The following is a 16,735-nucleotide window of genomic DNA, read 5'->3' as shown; positions in this document are numbered from 1 at the left end:
GTCCTGTTTATTTAGTCAGGTGAGACAGACCTTAAACACTGGCTTCATTGTGTCAACATGTGAGGGGAAATGTTGTTGTTATCAATTCCTGTCTTATCGCCGTGTATATTATGAATGTTTTTAGATAGTCCCATCTATCCGGTGGTTTTCATTTGAACTTTGAAAATTTAATCCAGGGACGGCAACATTATCGGCACTAAGACGGTGAAATGTTGATGAAAGTAAATCAAATGTTTCGGTCACAAAATAGAGGAAGTGTCTAATTATTGTGGGCTGGTGAGGCGTTTAGCTCACTCACACGGACGGATCTTTCAGAGTGCTGAGTAGTGGGAGGACTTAAACTGAATCGCGAGATATGCAGTAATCAGATTCGGCAAATTCAAGAATGACATGGATAAAGACCTGAAGAAAAACGGACCGAGGGCTGGGAAATATCCAGGAGCAGCAGAAGCTCCAGATATCCAGGTATTCCCGGCCCTGTACACCTCTGTGTACTTACTTGTTGGGTGAATTGTTCTAATATAATCCTTCTGGGAAATTAACATCCATTCACCAGTCTCTATACCGGCATTTTTCAGGGACATGTTGAGCACAGCATGATGCCACGACCAGCAAATGGAGTAAATAGATAATACATCTGTGTTAACAGTGACGGGGCGTGAGATATGGGCAAGGCTTGCAGGAGAATTCTCCACTCTTTTACCAGCAGTTCCATGGGATGGTGTGTATTTATTGGAACCGTTTACTGATCTTCTCTAAGATTCTGTCCTTATTGCCGTTTCATTATCTATCTAAGTGTCAAAATAGTAAATTCAGGCAGCTGTGGGGTCTTACAGTGTAGTTCCTCCCGTGCTGCCCACAGTAACCGCGGACCCATTGCCCAGGCTCCCCGAGGCTGAGAAACCTCCCTCCCCAGTCTCAGATTCACAGTCTGTGGATAATATCAGATCGCACAACAAGCGATTAGCGCAGGCGCACAGCCGGGCTCACGGCGCATGCCCGGTAGCGGCTGTTGGGTTGAGAATGGAGAGTTGGATTGAGATTGTGACATTTCCAGCCGGTCAGCTCAATCACTGCGGCTTTGGGGCAAATCTCAATGGAAACTTGTTCTGTCTGCATTGTAAATGTGCCGAGTGTCAGGTATTTACTGCTCCCGGTGGGGGTGTTTATTATATATAATAAATAGCTCAAGTGCCCAGCAGTGCCGAGGGTCTTTTGAGGGCATGTTGTTGTTGGAAGAGAGAGAGAGAGTGACTGGGGGGAAGAGAGAGAGCGACTGGGGCGAAGAGAGTGAGCGACTGGGGGGAAGAGAGAGCGCGACTGGGGGGAAGAGAGAGAGTGACGGGGGGAAGAGAGAGAGCGACTGGGGGGGAAGAGAGAGAGCGATTGGGGGGAAGAGAGAGAGAGAGACTGGTGGGAAGAGAGAGAGCGACTGGGGGGAAGAGAGAGAGCGACTGGGGGAAAGAGAGCGCGACTGGGGGAAAGAGAGAGCTCGATTGGGGGGAAGAGAGAGCGCGACTGGGGGGAAGGAAGGGGGGAAAGGGGGGAATGGGGGGAAGGGGGAAGGGGAGGGGGAAAGGGGAGGGGATGGGGGAAAGGGGATGGGGGAAAGGGGAGGGAATGGGGGAAGGGGGGAGGGGAGGGGAAGGGGGGAGGGGAGGGAAGGGGGAAGGGGGGAGGGGAGGGGGAGAGGGGGAAGGGGGGAGGGGTGGAGGGAGGGGAAAGGGGAGGGTGTGGGGAAGGGGAGAAGGAGGGGGAGGGGGAGGGGAAGGGGAGGGGGGTGGGGAAGGGGAGGGGGGAGGGAGGAATGGGGAGGGGGGCAGGGGTGGAAGAGGGGAGGGGAGGGGGGAGGGTGGAGGGGGGGAGAAAGGGGAGGGGGGGAGGGGAGGGGGAAAGGGAGGGGAGGGGGGCAGGGGAAGGGGAGGGGAGGCGGGGGAAGGGAGGGGAGGGGGAAAGGGGATGGGAGGGTAGGGAAGGGGAGCGGGCGGGGTGAAGGGGGAGGGGGGAAGGCGTTGAGGGGGAGAAGGCTGGGGGGAGGGGAGGGGGAGTGGGGAGGGGGGAGGGAGAGGGGGGTAGCGGGGGGAGGGGGATGGGAGGGGGAGAGGAGGGGAGGGGGAGAGGGGGAGGGGGAGGGGAGGGGGTGAGGGGGAGAGGAGGGGAGGGGTGGAGGAGGGAGCCAGCAGACCCTCTCCGCTCTTCCGGCGATGGCTCCGCTGAGCTCCGTGCCACCCCACGCACTGACATGTCGAGCGCAGCGCCCCAGTCAGCCCGAGCCCCGCCCTCCCGAGGCTGGGCCAGGCGGCTTGAGACGGCCGATTGCCGCTGGCCGGGCCCGGTTTCCTTGGTAACCCTCCTCCCCTCTCCACCTCCTGATCTCCGGGACCGGGCCTGGGCCTGAGCGGCTTGAGATGGCCGATTGCGGGTGGCGAGCCCGTTTGCCAGGGTATCCCTCTCCGCTCCGCCTCCCCTCCCGAGCCCCGCCCCCCCCGAATGAAGCGCCAGGAGCTTGCAGTGAGCCCAGCCAGCCTTTACCAAGATGGCTGGCCGCTGTTTCGGAATAGGCCCAGCGGGGGGTGGGGTTGATGGGTGGGAGGAGCTTGCCTAGGGTCCAGCATGGCTGGCAACAGACGCCCAGGCTTCGAGGCCTACCTGCAAAAACTGGGAAAGGTAGGAAAATTAATGAGATTAGATAAAAGATTTAGAAAGTAATTAACTTTAAATAAAAAAAATATTTGTTTTAAAAGCAACTTTTTTTTTAATAGACGCAGAAAGCGGGAAAAAGAAATGTAAAGTTTGGAATCAAGATGGTGGCGGCTCACCTCGGTTCAGAAGGATAAGGCCTGCCCACACATGCACCGATTGGTCGACCATCAGGTCACCGAAGGGTAGGATTGGTCAATCGTCCTGTCACTTGACTCTAGGAGGGCCCGCCCGCATGCGCGACGAAACCGCCCCCGCCACGCAGCGATTGGTCGACCATCGGGTCGCTCGACCGTACGATTGGTCCACCTTAATGTCACTCTATGCTAATGAGTGGATAATAAGATGCTAATGAGCGGAATTTGGACTTTTTTTGATACCGCGGCCGCAATTTCTGTCTCGCCGAAAAGTAAATACGCTTATGACCGTACCGGAATCGTAAGCTATCTTTTGATGCAACGCACGTGTCGGTATGCTCTATAACTTTAGAGTGTATAGCTGGACAGACACACCGAAGGACAGAGAGACAGACAGACAGACAGACAGATCTATCCTTTTATATATATATAGATGCCCGGCGGTGCCGAGGCTTTTGAGAGGGCATGTTGTTGTTGGAATTGAGAGAGAGAGCGACTGGGGGGCAAGAGAGAGAACGACTGGGGGGACGAGAGAGAGTGACTGGGGGGAAGAGAGAGAGTGACTGGGGGGAAGAGAGAGCGACTGGGGGGAAGAGAGAGAGCGACTGGGGGGAAGAGAGAGAGCGACGGGGGGAAGAGAGAGAGCGACTGGGGGATAGAGGGAGAGCGACTGGGGGGAAGAGAGAGAGCGACTGGAGCAAAGAGAGAGAGCGACTGGGGCGAAGAGAGAGAGCGACTGGGGCGAAGAGAGAGAGCGACTGGGGCAAAGACAGAGAGCGACTGGGGGGAAGACAGAGAGCGTCTGGGGGGAAGACAGAGAGCGACTGGGGGGAAGAGAGAGAGAGAGCGGCTCGGGGGAAGAGTGAGACAGAGCGACTGGGGGAAGAGAGAGAGAGCGACTGGGGGGAAAAGAGAGAGAGTGACTGGGGGAAGAGAGAGAGCGACTGGGGGAAGAGAGAGAGCGACTGGGGGAAGAGAGAGAGCGACTGGGGGAAGAGAGAGAGCGACTGGGGGAAGAGAGAGAGCGACTGGGGGGAAGAGAGAGAGCGACTGGGGGGAAGAGAGAGAGCGACTGGGGGAAGAGAGAGAGCGACTGGGGGAAGAGAGAGAGCGACTGGGGGGCAGAGAGAGAGCGGCTGGGGGGAAGAGAGAGAGTGACTGGGGGGAAAAGAGAGAGCGACGGGGGGAAGAGAGAGAGTGACTGGGGGGAAGAGAGACTGACTGGGGGGAAGAGAGAGAGCGACTGGGGGGAAGAGAGAGCGCGACTAGGGGGAAGAGAAAGCGTGACTGGGGGGAAGAGAGAGCGCAACTGGGGGGAAGAGAGAGCGCGACTGGGGGGAAGGGGGGAAAGGGGGGAAGGGGGGAAGCGGAGGGGGGGAAGGGGAGGGAAAGGGAAGGGAAGGGGGAAAGGGGAGGGGGCAAGGGGAAGGCGGGAAAGGGAAGGGGAGGGGGGAAAGGGGAGGGGGAAAGGGGAGGGGGAAAGGGGAGGGGGGAAAGGGGAGGGGAGGGGAAAGGGGGGAGGGGGTGAGAAAGGGGAGGGGAGGGGGTGAAAGTGGATGGGAGGGGGGAAAGGGGAGTGGAGGGGGGGAAGGGGGGGAGGGGGTGGAATGGGGGGAAGGGGTGGGAAAAGGAAGGGGAAGGGGAGGGAAAGGGAAGGGGAAGGAAGGGGGGGAAAGGGAGGGGAGGGTGGGAAGGGTGGAAAGGGGAGGGGGAGAAAGGGGCGTGGAAGGGGGGAATGTGTCAGGGGGAAAGGGGAGGGGGAAAAGGGGAGGGGAGGGGATAGGGGGAGAGGGGGAAAGGGTGGAGGGGGGAAATGGGGGGAGGCGTTGGGAAAGGGGAGGGGAGTTGGGGGAAATGGGGTGGAGGAGGGGAATGGGGGGAGGGTGGAAAGGGTTGGGAGGGGGAGGAAATGTGGGGAGGGGGGAAAGGGGGGGAGGGGTGGGAAGGGGGGAGGGGGAAAGGGGGGGAGAGGTGTGGAAAGGGGGGGAAAGGGGGAAAATGGGATGGGAGAGGGGGAAATGTGGGAAAGGGGGGGAGGGGGAAAGTGGGGGAAAGGGGGGGATGGGGAGAGGGAGGGGGGCTCTCTCCTCTGCTGGCGATGGCTCCGCTGAGCTCCGTGCCGCCCCACGCACTGACATGCCGAGCGCAGCGCCCCGGTCAGCCCGAGCCCCGCGCTCCCGAGGCCGGGCCAGGCAGCTTGAGATGGCCAATTGCAGCTGGCCGATCCTGGTTGCCTTGGTAACCCTCCTCCCCACTCCGCCTCCCGATCTCCAGGACTGGGCCTGAGCGGCTTGAGACGGTCGATTACGGCTGGTGAGCCCAGTTGCCGGGCTAACCCTCTCCGCTCCCCCTCCCCTCCTGAGCCCCGCCCTCCACCCCGAATGAAGCGCCAGGAGCTTGCATTGAGCCCAGCCAGCCTTTACCAAGATGGCTGGCCACTGATTCGAAATCGGGCCCAGCGGTGGGGGCGGGGGGGGTGGGGTGTGAGGGGTGTTGGGAGCTTGCCAGAAAACAATTGCCTAGCGTCCAGCATGGCTGGCAACAGACACCCAGGCTTCGAGGCCTACCTGCAAAAACGGGGAAAAGTAGGAAAATTAAAGAGATTAGATAAAAGATTAGAAAGTAATTAACTTTTTTTAAAAACAATATGTGTTTTAAAAGCAGCTTTTTTTTTATAGACGCAGAAAGCGGGAAAAAGAAATGAAAAGTTTGGAATCACGATGGTGGCGACTCACCTCGGTTCAGAACGATAAGGCCCGCCCACACACACACCGATTGGTCGACCGTCAGGTCACCGAAGCATAGGTTTGGTCAATCGTCCCGTCACTCGACTCTAAGAGGGCCCGCCCGCACGTGCCAAGAACCCGCCACCCCAAGCAGTGATTGGTCGACCATCGGGTCGCTCGACCGTACGATTGGTCGACCTCAACGTCACTCGATGCTAATGAGCGGATAATGAGATAATGAGGAATTTTGAAAGTTTTTTGGATACCGCAGGTGCAATTTTTTTCTCGCTGAAACATAAATACCCTTACGACCGTTCCGGAATCGTAAGCTTTCTTTTGATGTAACGTACGTGTAGGTATGCTCTATAACTTTATAGTGTATAGCCGGACAGACACACCGAAGGACAGACAGACAGACAGACAGACGTATCCTTTAATATGTATAGACTAGCTGAAGTGCCCGGCGGTGCCGAGGCTTTTTCGAGGGCATGTTGTTGTTGGAAGAGAGAGAGAGAGAGCAACTGGGGGGGGGAGAGAGAGAGAGAGAGAGAGCGCGACTGGGGGGGGAAGAGAGAGAGCGACTGGGGGGTAGAGAGAGAGTGACTGCGGGGTAGAGAGCGCGGGTGGGGGGAAGGGAGGGCGGGGGCGAAGGGAGGGCGGGGGGGAAGGGAGGGGGGAAGGGGGGGAAGGGAGGGTGAGGGGGAAGGGGGTGGTGGGGGAAGGGAGGGCGGGGGGGAAGGGAAGGGGGGCGGGGGGGAAGGGAGGGGGAGGGAGGGCGGGGGGAGGGAGGAAGGGAGGGCTTGAGGCTGAGAGACAGGCACGGCCACGCCCGGTTGCCGGGGTAACCCTGCCGCGCCGCCCCGCACTGCCGAGAGCCCAGCTCTCCGAGCCCCGCCACCCCCGGCCGAGAGCCGCGCTCTCCGAGCCCCGCCCCCCCCGGCCGAGAGCCGCGCTCTCCAAGCCCCGCCCCCCCCGGCCGAGAGCCGCGCTCTCCAAGCCCCGCACCCCCGGCCGAGAGCCGCGCTCTCCAAGCCCCGCCACCCCCGGCCGAGAGCCGCGCTCTCCGAGCCCCGCCCCCCCCGGCCGAGAGCCGCGCTCTCCAAGCCCCGCCCCCCCCGGCCGAGAGCCGCGCTCTCCAAGCCCCGCACCCCCGGCCGAGAGCCGCGCTCTCCAAGCCCCGTCACCCCCGGCCGAGAGCCGCGCTCTACAAGCCCCACCCACCCCGGCCGAGAGCCGCGCTGTCCAAGCCCCGCCCCCCCCGTCCCCGTGGGAGCGGTGTGGCGAGGAGCTTTGCAGCAGCCCAGTTAACTAGCTCGGGCCTGGCTGGGCAAGAAAGGCCCAGGCTTTCAGGCCTAAGAAAAAATCGGGCAAAGGTAGGAAAAAGAATGTTCAGGTGAGATAAAATATTTACAAATGAGTGATTTATTTTAAAAGAATTTAATAAATTGAATTTTATTTTGCTGGAAATGTATATTTGAAAAGAAAGACGCAGAAAGCACGAAAAAGAATGGAAGCAAGATGGCGGCTACTCACCTCGGTTCAGAACGATAAGGCCCGCCCACACATGCACCGATTGGTCGACCGTCAGGTGACCAAAGCGTAGGATTGGTCAATCGTCCCAGCCGCACGCGGCAGCAAGCCGCCGTACGATTGGTCGACCTCGAGGTCACTCTGTCGCTAATGAGCAGATAATGAGATGCTAATGAGCGGAACGTTGAAGGTTTTCCAGATGCCGCGGGCGCGATTTTAGCCCGGCCGAAATGTAAATACGCTTAAAATCGTCTCAGAAGCGTAAGCTTTCTTTGGAGGTAACGCGCGCGTAGGTACGCCCTGTAACTTTCAAGCGCATAGCCCGACAGATGCACAGGCGATGACAGACAGAATGACAGACAGAATGACAGAATGACAGACAGACAGACAGACAGACAGATGTACCGATTTATATATAGAGATAAGTAATATAATTTAACACAAACAGTAATCCTAATATTAATACTATAAATTTAATAATAACCAGGGAATACTGGAATTATAATCTCTCGCTTTCCGGGGATGGACAGACGCTGTTTATTTTACTTCCGCTTTCTTCCGTAAACGATCAGAGGCGGTGGGAGATGAGAGACAGAAGAAAGATTTTTACCTGCGCAGATGACGCCGGCATCCCAGGAGTGTGACAAGGAATAGTGACCCCATTGAGCTGAACCACACTTCCGCAGAGTGGCCTCGGTCCCGCCGCAGTGAACATTCCACGTCACAATGGGTCCGGACCCTTCCCCAAAGTGAGCCCCGCCCGGTCTTGACAGCGCGGCCCCACAGCCCAGCTCCTGGCACACAACAGCGGCGTCCCATAGGTCCCAGAGACCACCATACACAGTCCCCCACTGTCCCCTGTAGTGAATCTCCAGTCTCCCAGCGCAAGGACTGCCCCCATTCACCAGTCTCAGCTTCACCGTCTCTGTAAAATATCAGAAATAACATCAAGCGGTTAGAGTGTATTAAACCCACAGTCTCCCAGCGCACGCACCGCCCCCATTCACCAGGCAAGAGGGACCATGTGAGGAATCAGTGGGAACATCAGACTGTGCTCAGACCCCGAATAAACCCCGGAGTAAATATTAAACATGGCAAAAGGGAGAGGAAAATACTAATTAACGGTGTAAACGAGCAGGGAACCGGGAGTCAACGGGAAGTTCCCAGCAGCAGAGCGGCTCCCACGGGATCGGGGTGGCGATTGGCTCAGAATATATTCCAGCCTCCGGAGGTTGAGAAAAAGGCGTGGCTGCAATGGTCAGCTGTCCATCATGATCAGTACCGATTGGCCAAGGTAGTGCGAGCTCAGCCCCAGTGAGGATTGGAAGAAATTCCCCCCAATCCCCGGAGACAATAGAGGAAGAGGCGGGGCTGGATGGTCATGTGATGCTAATGTCAGCACTGATTGGTGAGGTGAATGTGAGAGCTGCTGTGGGACCGGCAGCAGTGTCAATGGAGCCGGCCCTTCACACTCTGCCCTTCAGGGCCCCGTTTATTGTCGCTCTGCATGAAGGCAGCAGCCGCCTCTCAGCTGGAATTAAAGATCTTTAGTAACAGTCCACAGGAAACAATCTTCCCGTCCGATGGACACACGAGGAGCTGGTTAATCGGTGATCGAAAAGACGCTGAGATTGTCACCCAGCCTTAATATTCAATGGGATGGATCAGAGCAGAGAGATACCAGATAAAGTAAAAATGAAAAGCGATTACCTGGTCTGCCTGAAATGAGACATTGAGAATTAGAGTTCGCTGGGGCAAGAAATTAATAAAAATGTCAGAAAGAAAATGCACACATACAACGAACTGTGGGGTAACAATTCCAGTCTCGTTGTGAAAATGTGAAACGGGGCCTGTGATTTCATCTGTTCTTCATTACTTATAAAACCTCAAATACAATCTATGTAGCAAGCTGACATTTGTAAAGTGCCAACAGTTTATCGAGAATTGTTTTCACACAAACACACACTGACACCTGGGCACACTCTCTCCTTGTGGTGACAGTGCTCGGGCCCCATATATTACCAGTGTTTAGGTGCCCAGAGAAGGCGGTGGTGATGGACCTGCTCCTTGTAGAATCATAGAATGACACAGCACAGATGGAGGACTTTCGGCCCATCCTGCCTGTGCTGGCTCTTTGAAATGCGATCCAATTAATCCCTGTCCCCTGCCCTTTCCCCTTAGCCCTGAAAATTAGTGGTGACGGTGCTCTGACAAATTTTTACCCGTGTGTAGTTGCCCTGAGCAGGCGGTGGTGATGATGAGCATTGCAGCTCTTTTAACAGCTGCAGTGCTCTTCATCTTCATATTAGGTAGTCCCTCGGAACCGAGGATGACTTGGTTCCGCACTAAAAATGAGTTCTCAGGTGACTGGTTAGTCCAATTATGGACCTACAGTCTCTGTCATAGGTGGGGCCGACGATGGTTGAAGGGGCAGGTGGGTGGAGTTCTCGGGTTGACGTGCGCTCCTTCCACTGCTTGTGCTTCGCTTCTGTTTGCTCCTGGCAAAGAGACTCGAGGTGTTCGGTGATTTCCTGAATGCTTCTCCACTTTGTGCGGTCTTGTGCCAGGGATTCCCAATTGTCAGTGGAGATGTTGCACTTTTTCATGGAGGCTTTGAGGGTGTCCTGGGGCTCTCTTGCCGTGTCGGAGCTCCGAGTAGAGCGCTTGCTTTGGGAGTTTCGTATCAGGCATGCGGACGATGTGGCCCATCCATCAGAGCTGATCAAACATGGTCAAAGCTTCGATGCTGCGGATGTTGGCCTGAGCGAGAACACTGACTTTGGCGTGTCTATGCTGCCAATGGATTGGCAGGATCTTGCGGAGGCAGCGTTGGTTTTATCTCTCCAGGGATTTGAGGTGCCTCCTGTACATGGTGCATGTCTCTGAAGCTTACAGGAGGGCAGGTATCACTACTGCTCTGTAGACCATGAGCTTGGTGCTGTGTTTGAGGTCCTGGTCATCAAACACTCACTTCCTCAGGCGACCGAAGGCGGCGCTGGCACACTGGCAGTGTTGGACTTCGTTACCGACATCTGCCTTTGTTGACAGTAGGCTTCCGAGGTATAGAAAGTGTTCCACATTGTCCAAGGCCTCGTCATCGATTTTGATAATCGGGGAGCAGTACTGTGTGGCGGGGGCAGCTTGGTAGAGGACCTTTGTCTTATGGATGTTTAGTGTAAGGTCAATGCTCTTGTAAGCTTCAGTGAAGGTGTTCACAATGGTTTGGAGGTCGACCTCCGAGTGCGCGCAGACGCAAGCATCGTCTGCATACTGTAACTCAATGACAGGGGATGGGTCAACTTTGGATCTGGACTAGAGGTGACGGAGGTTGAACAGTTTCCCGTTTGTTCTGTAGATTAGCTCCACTCCAGCAGGGAACTTACTGAGGGTGGGATGGAGCATTGCCGCAAGGAAGATTGAGAAGAACGTTGTTGCCATAACACAGCCTTGCTTGATACCGATCCATACGTGAATTGGGTTTGTGTTGGATCCATTGGTCAGTGTAACGCCTTGCATGTCATCATGAATTATGCGGGGGATGGTGACAAACTTTTGGGTGCAGCCAAATTTGAAGGCGCTCTCACAGTGATTTTAAGTAGCGAAGTATAGGATTCCCATGCAAAGTTCAGGATGGAATATTAGTATAATTTAAATTAAATTATAGATTATGCTATTGTGTGATGAGTTTTAGAGCCTTTTAGTTTAATTCAATGTTTTCCATGTGGAAATGTCAAAGCTTCCATAAAGTTGTAATTGGAAGTTTCTGTTACCTATTTTATTTCTAAATTCCTGAAACAAATCAAAATGAACCGTTGGTTAGACAGGCTCACACCTCCTATCTCCGTGCTAGCTGTTCCTCATTAAGTTCCAGCTGAGCGAATTCTCTTGTAACCTGTCCTCACCGATTGGTCCATCATTTTACCCGTTAATGATGTTCGGTTAATGGTCCTCTCATTTACTGGTTAATCTTTGCTCCTTTTTAAAATGCAGCCAATATGTTGACCTGCTCCCAGCCCCCCTGATGATACTGTGTCCCACAGATCTCCAGGTCTCTTTCTATTCTAAATGTTATATACTAGAGACAGTGTGTTGACCTGCTCTCAACCCCCCTGATGATATTGTGTCCCACAGATCTCCAGGTCTCTTTCTATTCTAAATGTTATATAATAGAGACAGTGTGTTGACCTGCTCCCAGCCCCCCTGATGATACTGTGTCCCACAGATCTCCAGGTCTCTTTCTATTCTAAATGTTATATACTAGAGAGAGTGCGTTGACCTGCTCCCAGCCCCCCTGATGAAATTGTGTCCCACGGCTCTCCAGGTCTCTTTCTATTCTAAATGTTATATACTAGAGACAGTGTGTTGATCTGCTCCCCATCCCGCTGATGATATTTTGCCCTCCAGATCACCTGGTCTCTTTCTATTCCCTAGGTTATATATTACAGACAACGTGACACCGATTCTTGCCCTCAGCTGCGTTTGGCAAGGATTCTTGATTGAGAGCAGTTTCCAAACAGAATCTCTCTGGTCTCGTTCAAGTCCGGGTTCTGAAAAGTTGACAGAGCATTACAAGCTTCCACTCCAGGAGAGCCTCAGCAGTCCTGAACAACACTCTCCTGTCCTGCACATTCATCATTTATTGTTATCCATTGACAGACAAGTGGGAATAATCTTTCTGTATTTACTCAAAAACTTTAAAAACTCAACGCTTATGTTAGAATTGGTGATTGTGAGATTACAAAATAGAGTCAATACACAGCGTTTATATGAAAGTTCTTCTCCTGTCAGATTATCAGGTGTGTCGAGAATTACAAAAAAATTATTTTATATTAAACTATATCAAGTCCAACTTGAACAACATTCACAATTAAATGAGTTCCCGTTGGGTTTATGAAGCAAATGAATTGAAAAACTTTAATTGCACGTTAAAACCTCCAGTAAAACACCAGAGGGAGCTCACACCAAACAATCCCGACTCTGAGCATCAACAGCGCAAAGAGTAATTTCTAACAAAATATCTCCATAGCCCTTAACTAGTGCCTGGATAAAAGTTACCATGGTTAGAAAATCAACAAAGACGCATCGAATATTGACAAGAACAGGACAAAGTGCTCTGATCGCTATCTGCCGTAGTTAAATATACAAACAAAATCAGGATTTGTTACACAAAGCTACCAGAGCATGGGACATGTGGAATGAGATAGAGAAACAATCCCGCTATCTCATTAAATACTACATGACACTATATAAATCTATGGAGCAATTGGAGGAATAATAAGAAACAAGTCCCTATAACTCATTAAACAAAACATGACACAGCATATAAAGTATGGGACATGTGGAAGGAGATTGAGAAATATATCCCGTTATCTCATTAAACACTACATGATTCTGTAGAAAAGTTATGGACCATTTGGAAAGAGACTGAGAAACATTAATTATTACTTGACATTGTTCATCCAAATGTATGAAATAGAAAGCTTAATTTAATATAAAAAGCTCATAGCTTAGACGATCCTCACTAACTAAACAAAAATACTCATACAGCAAATCCTAGGGAGGTTTAGGATATTTCAATAGCATCATTTTTGACGAGTGTACTTGAAAAGAGCTCAATTAATAATGATTACTAACTGAAGCAATATAGGTTTCACCTCTAGTTAATATCTAACTTTACAATATATATAGTCCTTGTCCAACACTCCAACGCTGAACAAATTATCTTTTAAAAAATAGGTCAATTCTCTGTATCACATGCGGTCAGACAGCACTTCTAGTGAGAAATATCTGTGACAGAAATGTGTGTGTGTGTTCAGTCGGCAGTAGGTGCAGCTTTGACTGGTGTTCTACACTCAGAGAGTTCACTTACACCCCAGACTCCGATACATTCTATTCTAACAGTGAATGCGCTCTGCTTCCAATAGGCTCGGTTTTAAACCCCACTGGAATATCAACTCCAGTCTGCTCTGTCTATACGGGAGCCGCAGGGAACAAAATAGAGCAAACTGGTGTGGAATTTGTGCTCGATTTCGATTTTAAATCTAAATTTGGCACAAATCTCCTCTGAAAATTAAAGTAAGTGTTAATCAGATGCAATATATAATACACCTGTTTATTGACACAGACATAGTTGAACAATTGTTTGCAATTTGAAGTTGATGGAACTTTCAAATCAATGAACAACCCAAAATATATATTAAAATAAAATTGTACAAATTAAATAACACATTGCAATATTCACTTCATACGATCCCAATGAATGACACATTAATATGCCCATTATCTGTAAATTGAATTTGATCAGCACGCGATTTGTGAAAATGATTCAGGGAGTGATGTACATTTCATGTTTTTTCTCCGTTCTATGATTTGCAGAAAATGTTCTTTAAATCTACAAAACAGAATTTTAGTATCCAATCAGTTTTATTATATCAAATAAAATGAATCACGGTAACATATTTCTTTAAATGTAAAATGTATCTGATAACAGTGCGAGAAGGTTTCCCTGTCAGTAAACCAGATTTTGTTAAAGAAGGAGATTAATAAATATAACTAAACACACACTGGAAACAGCGAGAAAATGACTGAAGTAATCGACCGACAAACTCAGCAAAAGGTATCGAGCAGTAGGAAGGAGATTGAGAAACCAGTCCCGAAATCTCATTAAACACTACATATAAATATATGAAATAGAATGATTAATTTCAGATAAAAGTTCATAATTTTGAAGATCATCACTGACTAAACAACAATACGCACAATCCCAGAGAGTTTGGAAATTTCAGTAACATTTTTTGGAGGGTAAACTTAACAATGATTATACTGTTAATTAATGCAAATTGAAACAATATTGGTTCCACGTCTAGTTAGTATTTAACAATATTGAAATTAATTCTCCAACGTTCTAATACTGAATAAACTATTTAAAATAGTTCAGTTCACTGAAACACACGGGGTCAGACAGCACTTCTGGTGAGAAATATTTGTGACAGAAATGTGTATGTGGGTTCAGTCGGCAGTAAGTGCAGCTTTGACTGGTATTCTAAACTCAGTGAGTTCACTTACACCCCAGACTCTGATACACTCTATTCTAACAGTGAATGCGCTCTACTTCTAGCAGGCTTTGTATAAATAATCCGATTAGAATTTTAACTCCAGTCTGCTCTGTCTGTGCAGGAGCCTAGGGGGACAAAACAAAACAAAACTGCTGCGGTAGTGTCTTGGTTTCTGTTTAAAAACAAAATTTTACTCAAGACTCAGCTGGGAATTTAAAATAAGTGCTATTCAGATGTAAAATATTCTTACATCTGAATAGAATGACATTGACAGAAATGGGTAAAGTTTCCCTATTTGTAGTTGATGGAATTTAAAATGAATCAACCCAAAATATGTTTTAAATGAGAATTCTTCGATTTGCATAAAGCATTTCAATATTCACTTCATACGATCCCAATGAATGACACATTTGAATAAAATATGACTGTTTATTTCAGATTGAATTTGATCAGCAGGCGATTTGTGAAAATGATTCAGGGAGTGAGATTCATTTCATGCTTTATTCTCCGTTCTATGATTTGCAGACAATGTTCTTTAAATTATCTACAAAACAGGATTTTAGTATCCAATCAGTTTTATAAAATAATAAATTTAGCCACAGAAATATATTTCGTTAAACTCACAAAGTATCTGATAACAGTGAGATAACGTTTCCCTGTCAGTGAACCAGCATTTGTTATTGGTGGAGATTAATAAATATAACCAAACACACACTGGAAACAGAGAGAAAATGAACGGAGTCACCGACCAAAAACCTCAGCAAAAAATATCGAGCATCTGGCAGGAGATTGAAAAACAAATCCCGAAATATCATTAAACCTTACATGACACTGAAAAAATAGTATGGAGCAGGTGGAGGGAAATTGAGAAACAAGTTCCAATATCTCATTACATTCTACATGATTGTGTATGAAAAGTATGGGGCATGTGGACGGAGACTGAGAAAGCGTCATTATTACATCAGTCTGTGCATGTAAATGTACAAAAAATAGTTTAACATTAAAAGCTCATAATTTTGAAGATATTCACTAACTAAACAACAACACTCACAGAACAATTTCTGCAATGATTTAGGGAATATTACGAACAACAATATTTGGAGACTTTATTTAATTATAATTGTAATAATGGTTGATGCTAATTGATACACTATTGGTTCCGCCACTAGTTACTATTTTATTATACAATATTTGTAAACCTTATCCAACATGCTAATGCTCAATAAAGTTTTTTTAAATAGATCAGTTCACTCTCTCACACGGGGGTCAGACAGCACTTCTAGTGAGAAATATCTGTGACAGAAATGTGTGTGGGTTCAGTCGGCAGTAGGTGCAGCTTTGACTGGTGTTCTACACTCAGTGAGTTCACTCACACCCCAGACTCCAATACACTCTATTCTAACAGTGAACGCGCTCAACTTCCAACAGACTCAGTTTACATAATCCTATTAGAATTTCAACTACAGTCTGCTCTGTCTGTACAGGAGCTGCAGGCGGAAGGCGATGGAGAACCCAGTCCCGATATCTCATTAAACGCTACATGACGCTATTAAAATTCAAGAAAACAACATTTACATTCCACATCACTTCAATGCGTAGTAAAGAACAGTAATTTTATTAATGAGGTACATATTATGAGAAAAAAAGCTTATCCATAGATAAACTAAACAACAGCACCCACACAGTAAATTCCCCAGAGATGAAGGAAGTTTTAGTGATATATTCTTTTTGGATAGTGTAGTTAAAAATACTAAACATGCATGCTAATTGAAACAATATTGGTTCACCTCTAGTTAATACTTATTATACAATATTAAAGACCTTGTACAGCACTCTAATGCTCAACAGCCTAACATGATAATTCCAGACTCGGCAAAACACTGGGGTCAGACATCACTTCTAGTGAGAAATATCTGTGACCGAAATGTATGTGTGGGTTCAGTCGGCAGTAGGTGTAGCTTGGCCTGGTGTTCTACACTCAGTGAGTTCACTCACACCCCAGATTCCGATACATTCTATTCTATCAGTGAAAGCGCTCTACTTCCAGCAGGCTTGGTTTAAATAATCCGGATAGAATTTCAACTCCAGTCTGCTCTGTCTGTACAAGAGCCACAGGGGACAAAATAAAGCAAAATTGCCGCGTTATTGTGACCGATTTCGGATTTAAATCTAAGATTGACACAAATCTCGACTGGGAATTTAAAGTAAGTGTTAATCAGATGAACAATATTCTGAACGCGCTGATTGTCAACAACAGAAATTGATAATTGATTCCCTATTTCAAGTTGATGGAACTTAAAATCAAACAAACAGCTGAAAATATATATCAAATGAATATTCTACAAATTAAGTAATAATTTCAATATACACTTCATGCGATCCCAATGAATGACAAATTTGAAGAAAATATGCCCGTTTTCTTCAGATTGAATTTGATCAGCAGGCGATTTGTGAAAATGATTCAGGGAGTGATATACATTTCATATTTTTTTCTCCATTCTATGATTTGTAGAAAATGTTCTTTAAATTATCTACAAAACAGGATTTTAGAATCCAATCAGTTTTATAAAATAAAATAAATTAAACC

The 16,735-nt window shown here is 48.9% G+C and overlaps 1 protein-coding gene across 1 annotated transcript in view; it reads right to left on the bottom strand.

The window, feature by feature from the left end:
• Positions 1 to 16,735, bottom strand: part of LOC147098143 (scavenger receptor cysteine-rich domain-containing protein DMBT1-like) — a 94,131-nt gene that overhangs the window by 33,520 nt on the left and 43,876 nt on the right. Inside the window, exons 2-3 of the mRNA XM_085970832.1 lie at positions 8,804 to 8,812; positions 7,704 to 8,018 (exon numbers count right to left, since the gene is read on the bottom strand). Coding sequence (XP_085826958.1) covers positions 7,704 to 8,018; positions 8,804 to 8,812 — 324 coding nt within the window. The remainder of the gene's footprint in view (positions 1 to 7,703; positions 8,019 to 8,803; positions 8,813 to 16,735) is intronic.

The sequence above is a fragment of the Somniosus microcephalus genome, chromosome 30 (assembly GCF_052327205.1).
Source record: "Somniosus microcephalus isolate GS21.2 chromosome 30, FLI_Smic_1.0, whole genome shotgun sequence".
Classification (NCBI taxonomy): Eukaryota; Metazoa; Chordata; class Chondrichthyes; order Squaliformes; family Somniosidae; genus Somniosus; species Somniosus microcephalus.
This window is presented reverse-complemented; position numbering and strand designations above follow the sequence as displayed.